The 17,287-nt window shown below is 38.3% G+C and overlaps 1 protein-coding gene across 2 annotated transcripts in view; it reads left to right on the forward strand.

Moving 5' to 3' along the window:
• The window catches only part of celsr1b (cadherin EGF LAG seven-pass G-type receptor 1b), a 146,999-nt gene that overhangs the window by 116,806 nt on the left and 12,906 nt on the right, over positions 1-17,287 (forward strand). For both annotated transcript variants that reach the window (XM_060928140.1, XM_060928141.1), the window contains exons 21-30: positions 909-1,128; positions 6,116-6,286; positions 8,932-9,058; positions 11,223-11,423; positions 12,144-12,318; positions 12,967-13,079; positions 13,770-13,846; positions 14,017-14,143; positions 15,682-15,807; positions 15,967-16,103. In XM_060928140.1, the coding sequence (XP_060784123.1) occupies positions 909-1,128; positions 6,116-6,286; positions 8,932-9,058; positions 11,223-11,423; positions 12,144-12,318; positions 12,967-13,079; positions 13,770-13,846; positions 14,017-14,143; positions 15,682-15,807; positions 15,967-16,103 (1,474 nt within the window). The remainder of the gene's footprint in view (positions 1-908; positions 1,129-6,115; positions 6,287-8,931; positions 9,059-11,222; positions 11,424-12,143; positions 12,319-12,966; positions 13,080-13,769; positions 13,847-14,016; positions 14,144-15,681; positions 15,808-15,966; positions 16,104-17,287) is intronic.

Genomic DNA, 17,287 nt, shown 5'->3' on the forward strand with positions numbered 1-17,287 from the left:
CTCGATTTTAATGTTTTCAGGACGTTAACCCTTTCATTTCTGAAGCAAATTTGATAGAAAATGAGGCCAAATTAGATTTAGAAGTGAATAATTATAATAAAATTATGAAAGAATGACAACAGTGAAAAGAATGAAATAAATTACATATAACATTTGAAATGCTGATATGTTTGGGCCTAGAAGGCCCTGACGGTTCTCCTCTGAACTGTACCTGAGACTGCAATTTAAAAAAAAAAAAAATTAAAGCAAAGGGTCATCACACCAAACAGTGACTTTTTTCATACATTACTGCTTCCTGATCTTTATGGTATTTTTATAATGTAGAAACATTTAATTTCATTCTTTTTGAAGGCATCTTTACCGCATTTCATTGCATGTGCCAAAGACTTTTGCACTGGACTGTATCTACCACTTCTGGAGTGTATAAATTTCCACAGACCAGACACAAAACTCACTTATAATGAAAGTATCAAGGCAGTTGTTGGGACGTAAATAAACAAAAAACATTTTGTGAAATGTAAGTGGGGTTTTTTTGTACAGTGTTTTCAAGAATTCTTCAAAGTAATTTGTGAATTAAGCTCCAAATCTGTATTCATCTTTTCAGAAATATGACACAACAAAACCCTCAGGAAAGTAACCAGTGTAGTGCTCCAGTGTTGGAAAGTATGATAAAATACCATAAGAATAACTTTTGCTTATATTTTATATTGTCTCTCACGTGTGTCCCATTGTAAGACCTTTATTGTTTGAGTGTTAGTGAGTTGAAAGTCCGTGTTAATCTGTGCTGGACCGCGATGAGGTTGAAAAATGCTTTAAAGCGATTTTAATCTCCTGAGCAACATTTACATTAACAGTGTTAAATACTCACCAGAATATTTATATTGCAATGTTTTTATTGCAATACACAGACGTTGCTACCACAGAATCTCCTGTACAAAGTGATCCTCCCATTCCACATGTTGGTCCTGAAGGAACAGAATCTCCCTCTCTCGTTGCTCCTGGGCCATCAGCTAAGAAACGACGACATGCTGAGATTGCCGAGTCTCCAGGTGTTGCATTGGTCATCATCTACAGGTCTTTAGGACAGCTTCTACCTGAGAACTACGACCCGGACCGACGCACTCTCAGGTGATGTGTTCAGTGGCAAGGAACATAATCAACTATAGGGGTGGTGTGATGCATAAGAAACCTGACGTTCAGTATTTTCCTATTACAGCATGACACATTGTTTTTTATTCCTCTTATATCACAGCAGATTGTCAGTATTTATTTTTATAGATTTTTATTTATTAAAAAGCAATCATTTTACAGTCACCTTTAATGTTGTGGAGCGTCCACAATTTAGTTACTGCTATCAGTTTTGTTAAAACACCTGTAAATAGTTGTTTCCTCACCAGCATGTCCTTTTTCTCTCTCTTGTGGAGCTAATAATAAGAAAAATGCAGCTTGTAACATAACTGAGAAATATTCATGCCAACCTAACCATAAAGGAAATATGGAGAAGAGTAATAGAAAACCTGTAGAATTTGGTGAAAATCTTGAATCACAATAAATTCCTAAGAAAAAACTCTCCGCACATTTCCTTTTCTCCTTTTTAGGGCCCAAGCACCAGAGGGTGCTGCACTGAAGTGCAAGGCCCTATTGTTTTCCTAAGAAGTCTTCTTCTGCTTCTTCTTTATCTTTAAGATTTGGCCATTTTTGAGGTGGTTCCCATGGGCGAAAACTCATGAAATTTGGGACACACATCAGTCCTGACCACCGCTACGCAGCTATAGAGGCTTAGCCCAGGGTGTGTCTGGGGACTCCATAGCGCCCCCAGATGTCATTGAGACTTTTGCCCGGTACATAGTTTCACCTATCCATGTCAAATTTGGTAGGTGTGTGGGGTGCCCCAAGACAAACAAAATTGTAACGTACAGTATATTGTATTAGCTATACTCAACAGGAAGTGAGTTATTTTTGGTTTTGTGCCTTCTGACATGTGTTACATTTTGACATTCTCCTCCTAGGCAGTTTGTTGGATTCATGCCAGATTTGGTATACCAGAGGTGCTCGGGCCCTTCATCGCCACTTGTGGCTATATTCTTGACATTGTTGTCTTTGTAAAAGAGGGTTAACTGTTATTTTTAACCATGGGCTTGCCAGGTATGGAGAAACCACAAAGTCCTCTTTCTTAAAACGTTGTATTGCAAAAAAAACAACAACAACAACAAAACAAAACCATGATGTAACATAAACGTTTTTCTTAACGCACTGAAGCCACCTTTCATAAATGCTACAGAAAAATCCACCAGGGCACTGTTTATACATTTTTCATTGACTACGTTTACATGCACGTCCAAATCGAGCTGCTGTTGGTAATCGAGCAAAGGGTCCCAGCAGGGGTGCCAGAGAAATCCAATCCTACATGCACAAGCGAAATCGGGCTATTGTGCAAGGTGTATTGTGCACCCGAGCCACACGTGGCGCTACACGCCCCATCGTGTTGGTACACTTCCGGTTGTCGTCATGAAGAAGAGCTTATAGTGTTGCCAGATACTGCTGACGTTTTCCAGCCCAAAACATGTTCAAATCCGCTAAAATGCACTTAAAACCCCCAATCTGGCAACACTAGGTTCCGTGTTCAAGCTGTTAGGCTTGCTCTAACAGACTATGGCTACAAACTGTCCGGCGCAGACAACTGTTTTGTAAGACAACTTATTTTGCACAATAATATTTTTCTAAAGTCCATTTTTTGCTTACAAAAAATTTTTTTTTGCTTACAATTTAACTTATGTCTTAATAAACACACAAAAAGTTCAATTATTTTGTTTTTATTGACATTCTTCAGATGTTGGACATGTATATACACACACAAATACAATGACTTGTTTATGTACACGATTCACAGCTATGCAACAGCTGTACAGATGTATTTGGTGATACAGTAAGTGAGCTAAATTTTAACAGTGCAAACAATGCCACAAAAAGAAAAGATTCATGCCGTTGTCATGATTCGTTGTCATGCCGACCGAGGCTGTTGTGTTTCCCGCTTGTGGTCTCGTCACTCGTCACTTCCGGAAGTAGCTCGACAACTAGCTCGATAGGGTATACATGCACAAAATAGCTCGGCAGAAATCGCATAATCTAGGTCGTGTAGCTCGATTCCGAGAAATCAAGTTCGGTTCAATTTCAGCCGAATTAAGGTGTATACATGGCATTTTGAACTTCGATTTCAGTCGAGCAACGGCAGAAATTCGATTCTCTCTATGTGCATGTAAACGTAGTGAGTTAAAAATATGTTTATTTACTTATTGTCAGGTTTCCGTTATGTGAGCATGTGAACAGTAATGCATTACAACCAAAGGTGGACAAAGTACCCAATTTCATTACTTAAGGCAAAGTACAGATACCGCTTGTCAAATGTTACTCCGATACAAGTGAAAGTTGTCCAGTCAAATTTTTACTTAAGTTAAAGTACTGAAGTATTTGCTTTTAAAAATACTTAAGTATTAAAAGTACATTTTCTGTCAATACATCGTTGTATTATTGCCACAATGCTTACAAAACCTAACGCCTCTGAAGCAACTGACTGGATTTAATGACTAGCTTGTACTGTAGATCCTGTAGAATAAACACCTTTAAACACAACTAAACACAGATTTCTACATTCTGTTTATTTGGCAAGATTATGCTGAAACATTTCTGAAAGGACTTCAGGTAAGTTAACGTTATTCATGTTAGCATAACTCCGTTTTTACATGCTAACTTTGTCCAAGTTAACTAGCTATGCGTTAACATTAGCTGTGGACAAGGTTATGGCAACTTGGTGAGCAAATCCATAGAAAGTCATTTGACTAACCAGATTGCACAGCTATTGCAACATTATCGTTAGCTCTAAAAGCTTTTTTCATTGCAAGCTTTCTCTTGGAATAAAACGTTTACATACCTCAATATGCTCCCTCAGGTTGGATGGCGAGTTTTTGTAGGCCGTGATGTGGTTTGTTTTCGGCAAACAAAGCAAACAATTAAAATGAAACAAATCTTTAATCCTTTCAGAAAACTGAAACATGGTTTCTAGGTATGGCCATGGGTGCTTGCGTTCCTCAGAAGAACCACCTCCTTCCATTCTGCCATCAACTGATTGTGTTCAAATAACTCTGCTGAGAAATCACTGAACTTGATTTTATACAGTCTATGGACATGACATGACCCAAGTGATTACTGATTGTTTTTTTCCCAGGTGACACTGAGAAAGCCTATCATGTTTTCGAAAAGAAAAGAAAAAACATCCACTTTCAAAGCTGCTTCAGAGTAATGAGTAATGAGGACCTTGATAGAAATGTAATGGAGTGAAAAGTATGATGTTTGTCTTTCAAATGTAGTGAAGTTAAAGTCATAAGTTTCCAAAAAAAAATACTCAAGTAAAGTACAGATACTCAAAAAGTGTACTTAAGTACAGTACTCAAGTAAATGTACTTCGTTACTGTCCACCTCTGATTACAACAAGTACATTATTATAAATCTTTGACTTGACTTGCAGTCATTGTTACTGTCTGAGCTGTGTGGTTACAGACAATTAGGATACCAGGAACACCTTCTGACCAATCAGCATTGTGGTATAAAATTAATGAACTTTGCAGAACATTACTCACTTTTTTTTGTTAAAGGGATCCTCCAGCGGATTTATTCTCAAACTTATTTTAAGTAAAAGTAGTCACAGATTTCAATAATCAAGCTTTCATTTTCGGAGACCAAATAGTGTTCGAGAAAAATGAATTTTCTTTAAAATGCCAGATGGGCTTCCTGCGGCGGTGACGTATGCGATGATGTCATGTAGTGGTCGCTTGGGGCAACTCAGCTGTTTATATTCTCTGTTTACGTCGTAGTTTTGCTAATTTTACAAGCATTTTTACCGAATTTATCAGTTTTTAAATGTTTGCCTCATTGTGTAGAATATAAATGCCACAATGATTTTTTTTTAAAAACCTTTATTCATCACATGCACAGTGAAATTCATCCTCTGCATTTAACCCATCTGAAGCAGTGAACACACTCACACCCAGAGCAGTGGGCAGCCCAGAGCACCTGGGGAGCAGTACCTTGCTCAAGGGCAACTCAGCCCAAGGCCGCCCCACATCAACCTAACTGCATACCTTTGGATTGTGGGGGAAACCAGAGCACCTGGAGGAAACCCACGCAGACAACATGCAAACTCCAAACAGAAAGGCCCTCGCCGGCCGCTGGGTTCAAACCCGGAACCTTCTTGCTGCGAGGCGACCATGCTAACCACTACACCACCGTGCCGCCCTGATGATACTAAAAAGAAAGCACAAGCTGGAACTAGACTCCATTTCCACAGAGAAACTGTAAAGTGTGCTTGCTCAGTTGGAACAGAGGGTCACCGACAGAAACTAGATCAGACATGAGACCTCACGCTGCAAAATCTTTTTACATGATCACAACATGACATCTTCGCATACGTCACAACCGCAGGAAGCCCATGTGACATTTTAAAGAAAATTAATTTTTCTCGAACACTATTTGGTCTCCGAAAATGAAAGTTTGATTTTTGAAATCTACGACTAATTTTAGATCAAACAAGTTTGAGAATAAATCCGCTGGAAGAGCATTTTAAAAATATAGACGGTGACAAATTAAAGGAAAGCCCTGAATAAATGTGTGAAGAAACCAAAGTGGAGCATCCTACTGTGCTCTGTGCCATGGGTAAAAATGCTAATGAAGCATAGTGGACCATAGTTTTGGATTAAGATAGCAGGAGAAAAAGATGTAAGTGACTTTGAAGGAGGGTTTATTATTGCGACAGGAGCTTCAGTCACAGACTGTCCGACTAGCTGTGTTTTAACATGGACGGTTACTAAAGTGACATTTGGATATATGGGACAGACATCAGTAAGTAGGTTTAGAACTTGCAGCCAAATGCACACATTCAACAACCATGAAAGAAAAACAGAAGAGCAAGTCTAGTTCATGTGACTGAGAACTGGATATCATCAGACTTTCAACAGCAGTCTGTCCACAACAGAATTTTTTCACTGTCTGTCTGTATGTTGTCTATTAAAAAAGACCTTATCTGATTGTATTTTGATTGTGCCTATGCCTCTGATATCTCCAGACTTCCCACTCGTCCAGTTATTAACAGCCCTGTAGTGAGTGTGACAGTACACCAGGAGGGAGAGAGCGCCTTTCCAACACTACTACACACGCCCATCACACTGATGTTCAGGCTGCTGGAGACACAGGAGAGGACTAAACCTGTGTGTGTCTTCTGGAACCACTCTATTGCGTGAGTGTATGCTGTTCTACATACTGTATATGGCATTCTCGATATGTCTCTCCCATCAGATTTTGATTGTAAATCGTCTTTATTTATAGCACATTTTTACACTAAGGTTACAGAGTGCTTCATCGTAGAATATTACAATTAAACAAATACAGAAAACATGACACAAATTAAACTAAGTATGGTTAAGAGCAGTCCACGCTTGCAGTACTCAAGTCCAGGACTCAGACTCGAATCCGACTCGCGCCCTAATTTTAAGGACTCGTGACTTGACTTGGACTTGAGCACTGATGACTCGGACTTGGACTCATGCATTAACTGCATTCGGACTCGTAAATTGGACACGAGGACTCGGATTTTTTCTTTATTTTTTGTATGTTTGTGTAACATGGTTCTGTTTTTGAAATGCACACAAGTGCATTTGTTACAATAAAGCACATGAGAGTGTTATGTTTGTGAAAGTGTTATGTTTTTGACATGGATGCTTAACATTAGTGCCACCAGCCTTTTCCTAAATATTCCTGATAGAAGATATCTTTTTTGTGAATTTATTGTAAGCTATGGTATGGGATATACATCTTCACACTACTCAAAGCTACCAATGTGTTTAGAGTGTGCGTGTGTGACAGCAGTGTCATTTGTGTCGGACTCGGCTCAATAGTGGACTCGAATCAAAATTTTCTTTAATGGGTTGGACTTGACTCGGACTTGAACACTAGGGACTCGAGACTGGACTCAGACTTGAGGTTTAGTGACTTGACTACAACACTAGAGCAATCAAAGCCATTTGGTCAAGTTTAGTCAGACATGATGGCTGTTTTTTGGTTCAGAATAACAATCTGCAGTGCTCTAGAGTTTGCTTCAGGTAAACATGGATGCAAAAACATACAGTGGTGCTTGAAAGTTTGTGAACACTTTAGAATTTTCTATATTTCTGCATAAATATGACCTAAAACATCATCAGATTTCACACAAGTCCTAAAAGTAGATAAAGAGAACCCAGTTAAACAAATGAGACAAAAATATTATACTTGGTCATTTATTTATTGAGGAAAATGATCCAATATTACATATCTGTGATTGGCAAAAGTATGTGAACCTTTGCTTTCAGTATCTGGTGTGACCCCCTTGTGCAGCAATAACTGCAACTAAACATTTCCGGTAACTGTTGATCAGTCCTGCACACCGGCTTGGAGGAATTTTAGCCCATTCCTCTGTACAGAACAGCTTCAACTCTGGGATGTTGGTGGGTTTCCTCACATGAACTGCTTGCTTCAGGTCCTTCCATAACATTTCCATTGGATTAAGGTCAGGACTTTGACTTGGCCATTCCAAAACATTAACTTTATTTTTCTTTAACCATTCTTTAGTAGAACGACTTGTGTGTTTAGGGTCGTTGTCTTGCTGCATGACCCACCTTCTCTTGAGATTCAGCTCATGGACAGATGTCCTGACATTTTCCTTTAGAATTGGCTGGTATAATTCAGAATTCATTGTTCCATCAATGATGGCAAGCTGTCCTGGCCCAGATGCAGCAAAACAGGCCTAAACCATGATACTACCACCACCATGTTTCACAGATGGGATAAGGTTCTACTGCTGGAATTCAGTGTTTTCCTTTCTCCAAACATAATGCTTCTCATTTAAACCAAAATATTCTACTTTGGTCTCGTCTGTCCACAAAACATTTTTTCCAATTGACTTCTGGCTTGTCCACTTGATCTTTAGCAAACTGCAGACGAGCAGCAATGTTCTTTTTGGAGAGCACTGGCTTTCTCCTTGCAATCCTGCCATGCACACCATTGTTGTTCAGTGTTCCCCTGATGGTGGACTCATGAACATTAACATTAGCCAATGTGAGAGAGGCCTTCAGTTGCTTAGAAGTTACCCTGGGGTCCTTTGTGACCTCGCCGACTATTACACACCTTGCTCTTGGAGTGATCTTTGTTGGTCGACCACTCCTGGGGAGGGTAACAGTGGTCTTGAATTTCCTCCATTTGTACACAATCTGTCTGACTGTGGATTGGTGGAGTCCAAACTCTTTAGAGATGGTTTTGTAACCTTTTCCAGCCTGATGAGCATCAACAACGCTTTTTCTGAGGTCCTCAGAAATCTCCTTTGTTAGTTCCATGATACACTTCCACAAACGTGTTGTGAAGATCAGACTTTGATAGATCCCTGTTCTTTAAATAAAACAGGGTGCCCACTCACACCTGATTGCCATCCCATTGATTGAAAACACCTGACTCTAATTTCACCTTCAAATTAACTGCTAATCCTAGAGGTTCACATACTTTTGCCACTCACAGATATGTAATATTGGATCATTTTCCTCAATAAATAAATGACCAAGTATAATAATTTTGTCTCATTTGTTTAACTGGATTCTCTTTATCTACTTTTAGGACTTGTGTGAAAATCTGATGATGTTTTAGGTCGTATTTATGCAGAAATATAGAAAATTCTAAAGGGTTCACAAACTTTCAAGCACCACTGTAATGTGCAAGAGCTTTTTGCTCCACTTGTTGAGTGTTGAATAAAATGATTGGTTGTTGTCGCAATCTCAGCAGCACCCACTGATACAAAACAGCAGATCCAGAGTAAGAACACATGCAAGCTTTTATTTATTGATGCTTGTGTCCCTTCAGGGTGGGGCGCTCAGGCTCCTGGTCCTCTAAAGGCTGTGAACTGGTCTTCAGGAACACCACACACATCAGCTGCCAGTGTAACCACATGACCAGCTTTGCCGTCCTCATGGATATTTCCAAAAGAGAGGTAAACACGAGTTTCCAATGAACAATCATTCCACCATTCCAGGTTGGACAGCATTTGTATGGAACCATATATATATACACACACACATATATATATATATATATATATATATATATATATATATATATATATATGAGTGATTCCACGCTTATGGGTACTGAAATGGGGACATGAACTTATTTTTAAAAATTCACCTAAAACCATTTCTTTTTTTACCATCAGGTTACAAAACATGTAATCTTTAATGAATTATATGTTAAAAGATAACTTTAATTTTCTGAGATGTAATAAAAACATATTTATATGCCAAAGTCAGAACGTAACAGAAGTGTTGTGGACATATAGATTCTCAATTTTAACAATGTAGAATTATTTAATAACTGTATTTTATTATGTATAGATAAAGTAATGATATATTAGAATATAACAGTGAGGGTTTTTTTTAATGTAGCAATCTACATCAGCTTTTTTTAATAATGTTTGACACCAATAGAATGACATTGTCTGATACAAAAATGTAAAAAGACTGGTTGGCTTTTTGAAACATAGGAAGGATGTTTTAGCAAATATAATTAATAAACATGTGTAGTAGAATAAACATACACATTCTTTCAATAAGATTAACATGGTATATAGCTAGATTGTAATTAATTTGTAACAGACGCGAGATGGACAATCGTAACAGAAGTAATGTAACAGACATCATTTTGGAACTCATAGGCTTATCAAATTATAATTCCTTCCTTGTTTTGATTACAGTTAAACAGAACATCTTTCACAGTTTCTAAACTAGGCCTCCCAGACTTACATATCCAAAATATTAGGGTTTTTAATGGGTAAAAGATGGCAAATATGGGCTTCTTGGATGTTCAAATTTTATCAAAATATAGGTTTAAGAGGTTCTAAGAGAAAATAATTTGATCAACTCCTCTTTCTTATGGTAGTAATACACTTTTACTTAGTTATCGACATGTTTAGATAGCTTATATCATATTAACATATCAGTTTCCTCTGTTTCTACACTTTTCTACAGAGATACCCGCATTAACGTGCGATCGTCGCTGTCAAATTATACGTCTGTTCAGATTGAACATGTCCAACATCACGTCTGTTTACATGTCAAATCGTGAAAACCGAGATTAACTATTTTTGAGGTATATCTTATCGTACTTAGCCTACATGTTACTTAAAATAAGTAATTAGAAATAGACTGAAACTAAGCAGGTGCCGAGGAGTTGACTATACTTTGAATTGATGGACACGTTACGTCCAGACTTGGTTAATGTAACGGAGCGTGATGGGAAACATACCTCTTGTTAGCTTCGGCCATCTTGCTTGTGTACACATGATTTGATGACATCAAATAAAAGACCGCACAAAAATATATACTCTCTAAACAGCAATATCTTAAATAGCCGGGCAATTTTTTTTATCGGTAATTGAACAGAACGTAATGTTTGATGGATTTACGAACACTCGCATTGAAAGCAATTACAATTGATAAAAAAATAATGCAGACGTTCTCTGTTCATTATATAAGAAAACTAATAGTGTTTTCTACCATTTTTCAAAAATATCCATTATCCAAACTTTGTATGGTAAAATTAATTATCTACCCATTTTGTGTGTATTTTTGATGGGACGGAAACGTCTGTTCAACGTATTTTCAAATGTTTCTAAATCGATATATATATATATATATATATATATATATATATATATATATACACTTAAATATATATAACAATATATAAAATTCAAAGGTACGTCCCCTTATTGAATTTATAAATGCAAAACTCAATGATAGTAGGCATTAGAGCCATGTGAGAGCCATGTGAAATAATGCATCTGAGAATGTCCCCAACAGCTCTTGCGAATCTGACAATTTTTTCAAAATGATTATTTAATAACTTTTGATTTAATATGGATTGAGCATTAATTTTATCTTAATTATCTCTCAAAGTTACAATTAATAACTAGCAATAAATCATTCATCACTACTGTGAGTAAAATTTAATTGTTAACACGTTGTATATACCCATGTCTGCATATCGCCATATTACCCATAAGCATGGAATCACTCATATATACACACACACACAGCAATTTAAAGTACAAGATTCTCTATACTGTATTTTCTTAACAAAACCCTTGTGTTTTTTAGCATGGGGATGTCCTGCCTCTGAAGGTTGTGACCTACACTACTGTCTCCTCCTCCCTGGTGGCCCTCTTCATCACCTTCCTCCTATTGGCAATTCTGCGTAAACTGCACTCCAACCTGCACAGCATCCACAAAAACCTGGTGGCAGCCATCTTCCTCTCTGAGCTCATCTTCCTCACTGGCATCAATCAGACTGACAGTCCGGTAAGTGATCAGTTACAAATTATTTATTATGCTGTTTGTTCATGCTATATGTTTGCAATGGAATGATCACAGGGATTTAACATTTTATGACTGCAACTTTCTGGGTTGTGTCTTTTTGTTGTTTTCTGGTCATTTAATAAATATAATCATTTTGAAACTTATTCTTGTATCTTTTCCCCACCTCTATGTGGGGTCAATGTGGTTAGGTTGAGCCAATAAGGGTAAGGGTCGAGTGGCAGCTTGGCAATGCTAGGGCTTGAACGCCTGACCTTCTAGTCAGTAACCCAGTACCTTAACCCATTGAGCCACCACTGCCCAAAAAGCTAAATAAAAGAAATAAAAGGTGCTTTTATTTATAGTATTAACCTGCTATTAAGGAGTGTTTCCTTCACTTCAGTACTTTTACTTTCTGTGCTTTTTAGACATTCCTCTCATACGCGTACTGCTACTTTCCTTGAGATTTGCTTTCAGAGCATTGCATAAGACCTGAAAACATTCAAGGGCCCTGCACAAGCCTTCTGAAAACCTCTCCTTTTTTATTTTGCGTCTGTCGCTCAGCTCAGAGGAAATTAGCATTTGCACCGCACACTCGACTAAAGAGATTGTTGAAGAATTACCCCAGTAAGAGTAATGTTATGGGAATCCATTGTGGTGACAAAGAAATGTAATGCATGCTTTGTGAAGGTCAGATGTGCTGATCCACTTGGCCTGTATGTGTAGTTTGTGTGTACAGTGGTGGCCATTCTGCTGCACTACTCCTATATGTGTACATTCGCCTGGATGTTCGTGGAGGGGCTGCACATTTACCGTATGCTGACAGAGATTCGCAATGTCAACCACGGCCAAATGAGATTCTACTACGCCATTGGCTGGGGCTTTCCCGCCATCATCACAGGTGAGGCAGATATCCTTGTGGACACAGAAACTTGTACTTATAAGCCTACTTGTATGTATGCAGCAAACAATACACACTATTATTTTACATACAGGACACTTTTTCGATGGAATAAAAAGTGTTCTATTCCCTTCTAGCAGGTTTCATTCATTTGGTTCGATAGCATGCAATATTGTTAGCATATCGCTTATCTTATGTGTATTATGTCACTCAACCCAGTGGAGAATGAGTGTTGAATATGGTTTACGATATTGCATGGTTGTCAAGACAACATGACGTCACATGTCGGAGACGTAAAACTTCCGTGCTAGCAAGCAACTGTGACAATTTGTAAACAAACATGGCTGCCAGGTTTGCTTCGTTAAATACGAAAGATTCTGAGAGAATTTTGAAAGAGAAAGACGCATTGAACACCCAAAAGGAATGTGTATGTATAATTATTATAATAATAATAATAATAATAATATTGGCTGGGTTTTTGTCACGGTATATCAGATATATTCCATTCAGTTATAACTCGTCTTCGACTTGTTCAGTATCATGCTAGCTGAATGGAATATATCTGATATACCACTCAACGCCAGCCAATATTATTTAATTAATGTTTCTCATTCTCCATCTTCCCCTCTTTGTCCTTCTCTCTCTCAGGTCTGGCTGTGGGATTGGATCCTCAGGGTTACGGGAATCCAGACTTCTGCTGGCTTTCTGTTCACGACACTCTGATCTGGAGCATCACAGGACCCATCTCCTTTGTAGTGCTGGTTAGTGTGTTTGTGTGCTTTAGTAAATCTGGATGTTTTTTTTTCTTCTTCTTTTTTTTTAATTCTGTCTTTTCACACAAGAAATGTGGTGTTCATGAAAATCCAGTTAATTCATTTAAAAAAAAGGTTCTATTCTGCCTTAGCTCCTGAAAATGTCAGTATCAGAAGACTCAATAAAGTAAAACTCAATTGTTTAGGTTCCGATCTTATAATTGCTGCACATTTTATATATGGATTATGACAAGTAAGAAAATTAAGTAGCTTATATATTTCAGTTACACACAACAATTAAGCAAAACATTTGTGAAACATTGTTAGTTCATATTAATGACTTGCATGCAGTCAATCCAAAAGAAGTGCATTAAGACAAATAAGTCTTACTTTTGAATTTGGACAAAAGAAATGCTGCTCCATAACAGGACGAAGAGTAAGTGTGAGTCTGTGGGAGCTGACGTGCTGCAGTTCCTGAGATGGAAGATTTTGGTGTTTAGTCGTCATTGTGTCGTTTCTGAGCTTTTTGCCTTTAATGGAGTTTTGTGGGTATAACTAAATGAAAATCAGCTGTGCTGTGAACACACTTTTTGCAGTTTTCAGTTGATTCAGTTTGGTTCACGAAAACATTTCCACACACCTTTATAGTAAAAAAAGAATAAATGAGGCCCATTGGTAATTAATGTCCTTACTTTTCAGATAAACATTGTAATATTTGTGCTGGCAGCGAAGGCTTCTTGTGGACAGAGAAGTCAGAGTGAGACATCAGGAGCAATGTAAGAGCTGAATTTTCATCTGTGCAGCGGTGTTCCTGCTGCACTCCTCTCTCTATATCTCACATGCATTAATCCAATGTTTAAAGAACTTATCCTGTTTCATTTGCCCCAGTGGCTGGACTTAGAGATTATTTTTCTATCTATGTCTTTTGATCCTCTGTTTTTGGTAGCGCTGCTCTGCGTATGGCTGTCCTGCTGCTGTTGCTCATCAGTGCCACCTGGCTGCTCGGCCTAATAGCTGTTAACAGTGACGTGCTCACCTTCCACTACCTCTTCGCCATCTTCAGCTGCCTGCAGGTACAGTAGTATAGAGTATAACACAACTCCTGAGGTCTGTTCTAGAAAACAGGATTGGCAGTGGCAGGTTAACCCAATGATGTGCCTCAAGTTTCACAAAAATGTGGATTTTTTTTCCATTTTTTATATATATATTACCAGCTGGGAGGTCCGTATTATGAAATACCATGACCGAGGTCTTGAAAATACTGACCGAGGCCTCTGGGCCGAGGTCAGTATTTTCAAGGCCGAGGTCACGGTATTTTACGATACGGACCAACCTTAAGCTGGTAAATAATTTTTTTTTTTCTTTACCAAATTCTAACAGAAAATGAGCGCGCTCGAACGGGAAAACAAAGCCAAGGCGAGCCAGCATTTTGAATCCTCATTCACGGCTGTAATGCAAATGGCTTCCTCCTTAGTATACAAGTGCACGTCCATGGCAGGAAAAAAAACTACATTTTGCCGCCTATGTAGTCCCCTATTTATACAAAATTGAGTCATTCAGGATTCAGCCATGTTTTTGCTCGGCATTAGCAACAGTTACAGGTTTTCGGCTTTCTCCTGAAATGTTTTCTTTTATTTCATCTTCATCAGGGTAGTAAAACTCGCTTTCGCTGTGAACACTGTCGTTATCATTATCCGTGCTATAAAATTAATGCTATTATACTGAGAAATGCGAAAATAAATGTTGACAAAAAGTTGCTACTATGTTTGTTGTTGCTGTGAACGAGCAAGTCGCCAAAGGTCTGTAACCGGGGTCCGTATCATAGGATTCTGGACCGTTTGCGAGCCACTCAGAGCGCATGATTTGATGGAAACCAGACCGCGAAAAAAATAGTTATTCCACAAAATCCAGTCATACATGAGCTGATAGCCATGAGGCACGTAGCACTGAGTCGGCTATAAGCCATGCACGACGAGATTGAGTGGAATAACTGTTTTATTCTATCCACAATTACTAGATTTTGAGAAACAGATCCTTTTTATTTTTATTTTTTGCAAATTCGATAAATAAAAACTTTATACAAAACGTCCAACAAAATCATTTCCGCTTAGAATATAAACAAACCAGTGAAATGACAGGAACAATTTGTGAAAAATGCTATAATAATAATTCTTGAAAAAAAAGATACATTCTTACCTTCAAATACTTTTATTCCATATTTTGTTCCTTTTTTGTATTTTTTGCGGTTTTGTTTTCAAGTAGAGTTTTTATTTCATCCTCAGTTAGTTCAGCAACACGCTCCACCATTTTGTTTTTCTCTACTCACGGTATATGAGCTGATAGCCAAGTAGGAGAGTAGCCAGTCAGAGCGCACGATTGCTCATATCCAGTGAATGTGGATAGAATATAGAAAGATGAACTTCGGTACACAAATACTGACAAGGATAAGTTTAACTAAAAATTTATATATTTTAGATCATTTTCTTGTATGTTTAAGTCATTGTTCTGGGTTTTTTTTTTGTATTTTTTAATCATGCTTGCTTAAACTGTCTCAGTGATTTCAGGATGTCTGATGTATACATCACTTGCTTACTCTTGCTTTTCCTTGCAGGGTATTTGTATCTTTTTCTTTCACTGTATCCTTAACAAAGATGTGAGGACAAACCTGAAGAGTGTCTTTGGAGGGAAGAAGGTACCAGCGGAGGAGTCCACTGCCACCCATACCACTCTGCTCACTGTAAGTGGGGTTAAGAGTCAGCACTACATCAGCTGCAGTGTATACAACTCCACTTTTGTATCTCCACTTATTTGCCCTACTTATTATCTCTTTTACATGGTGTTATTACATCTACCACCTTACACCTGACAGAACTCTGATCATTTGATTTCTGTACAGCGCACTTTCAACGGGAATGTATACACAGAGGACGGCTGTCTGTACCGCACACCGATCGGAGAGTCCACAGTGTCCATGGAGAACTCGGTCAGATCAGGCAAAAGCCACGGGAGCAGCTACATCGCCTACACACTCAGGTAGTGCACTTTTTCCCTCACCTACAGCTGGGTGTCTCTGAAGCAAACAAGACGGAAAGATTTCTCAAAAAACGTATTCTGTTCTCATTTCTGATTAACAGACTGGAACTGTAATAGTGGAATAATTGGTAAAATATGAAAGCGGATATGACATTGTAAATGGACTCAGGGCTAATGAATGAGGTGTCTGGCCTGCAGCTGTGCCAGCTGTCTCAAAATAAACTTCTTTTCAACTGAAATCTGAGGGATTGTGTTTGTAGCAAATAACGTTAAATTATATCGATAGCAAACATCAGAACTCGAGTAAGGCCTGTCATAATTCCAGTGGCGAACCGTTACTATTAGAGCTGGGACTTGAGCTCAGCCAAAAGTTAGCCAGACACACCAAAAAAGCAACAGGGCAAAGGATTTTGCAAGGGATTAGTGGCAAGCTGCCAGGTCGCTCCGTTGTATGTAGTGGTCAATGTTGATTTTAAAAGTAACTAAATAAATGTACAGTGGTGCTTGAAAGTTTGTGAACCCTTTAGAATTTTCTATATTTCTGCATAAATATGACTTAAAACATCATCAGATTTTCACACAAGTCTTAACAGTAGATAAAGAGAACCCAGTTAAACAAATGAGAAAAAAATATTATACTTGGCCATTTATTTATTGAGGAAAATGATCCAATATTACATATCTGTGAGTGGCAAAAGTATGTGAACCTTTGCTTTCAGTATCTGGTGTGACCCCCTTGTGCAGCAATAACTGCAACTAAACATTTCCGGTAACTGTTGATCAGTCCTGCATACCAGCTTGGAGGAATTTTAGCCCATTCCTCTGTACAGAACAGCTTCAACTCTGGGATGTTGGTGGGTTTCCTCACATGAACTGCTCGCTTCAGGTCCTTCTACAACATTTCAATTGGTTTAAGGTCAGGACTTTGACTTGGCCATTCCAAAACATTAACTTTATTCGTCTTTAACCATTCTTTGGTAGAACGACTTGTGTGCTTTGGGTCGTTGTCTTGCTGCATGACCCACCTTCTCTTGAGATTCAGTTCATGGACAGATGTCCTGACATTTTCCTTTAGAATTGGCTGGTATAATTCAGAATTCATTGTTCCATCAATGATGGCAAGCCATCCTGGCCCAGATGCAGCAAAACAGGCCCAACCCATGATACTACCACCACCATGTTTC

The sequence above is a fragment of the Neoarius graeffei genome, chromosome 8 (genome assembly GCF_027579695.1).
Source record: "Neoarius graeffei isolate fNeoGra1 chromosome 8, fNeoGra1.pri, whole genome shotgun sequence".
NCBI lineage: Eukaryota > Metazoa > Chordata > Actinopteri > Siluriformes > Ariidae > Neoarius > Neoarius graeffei.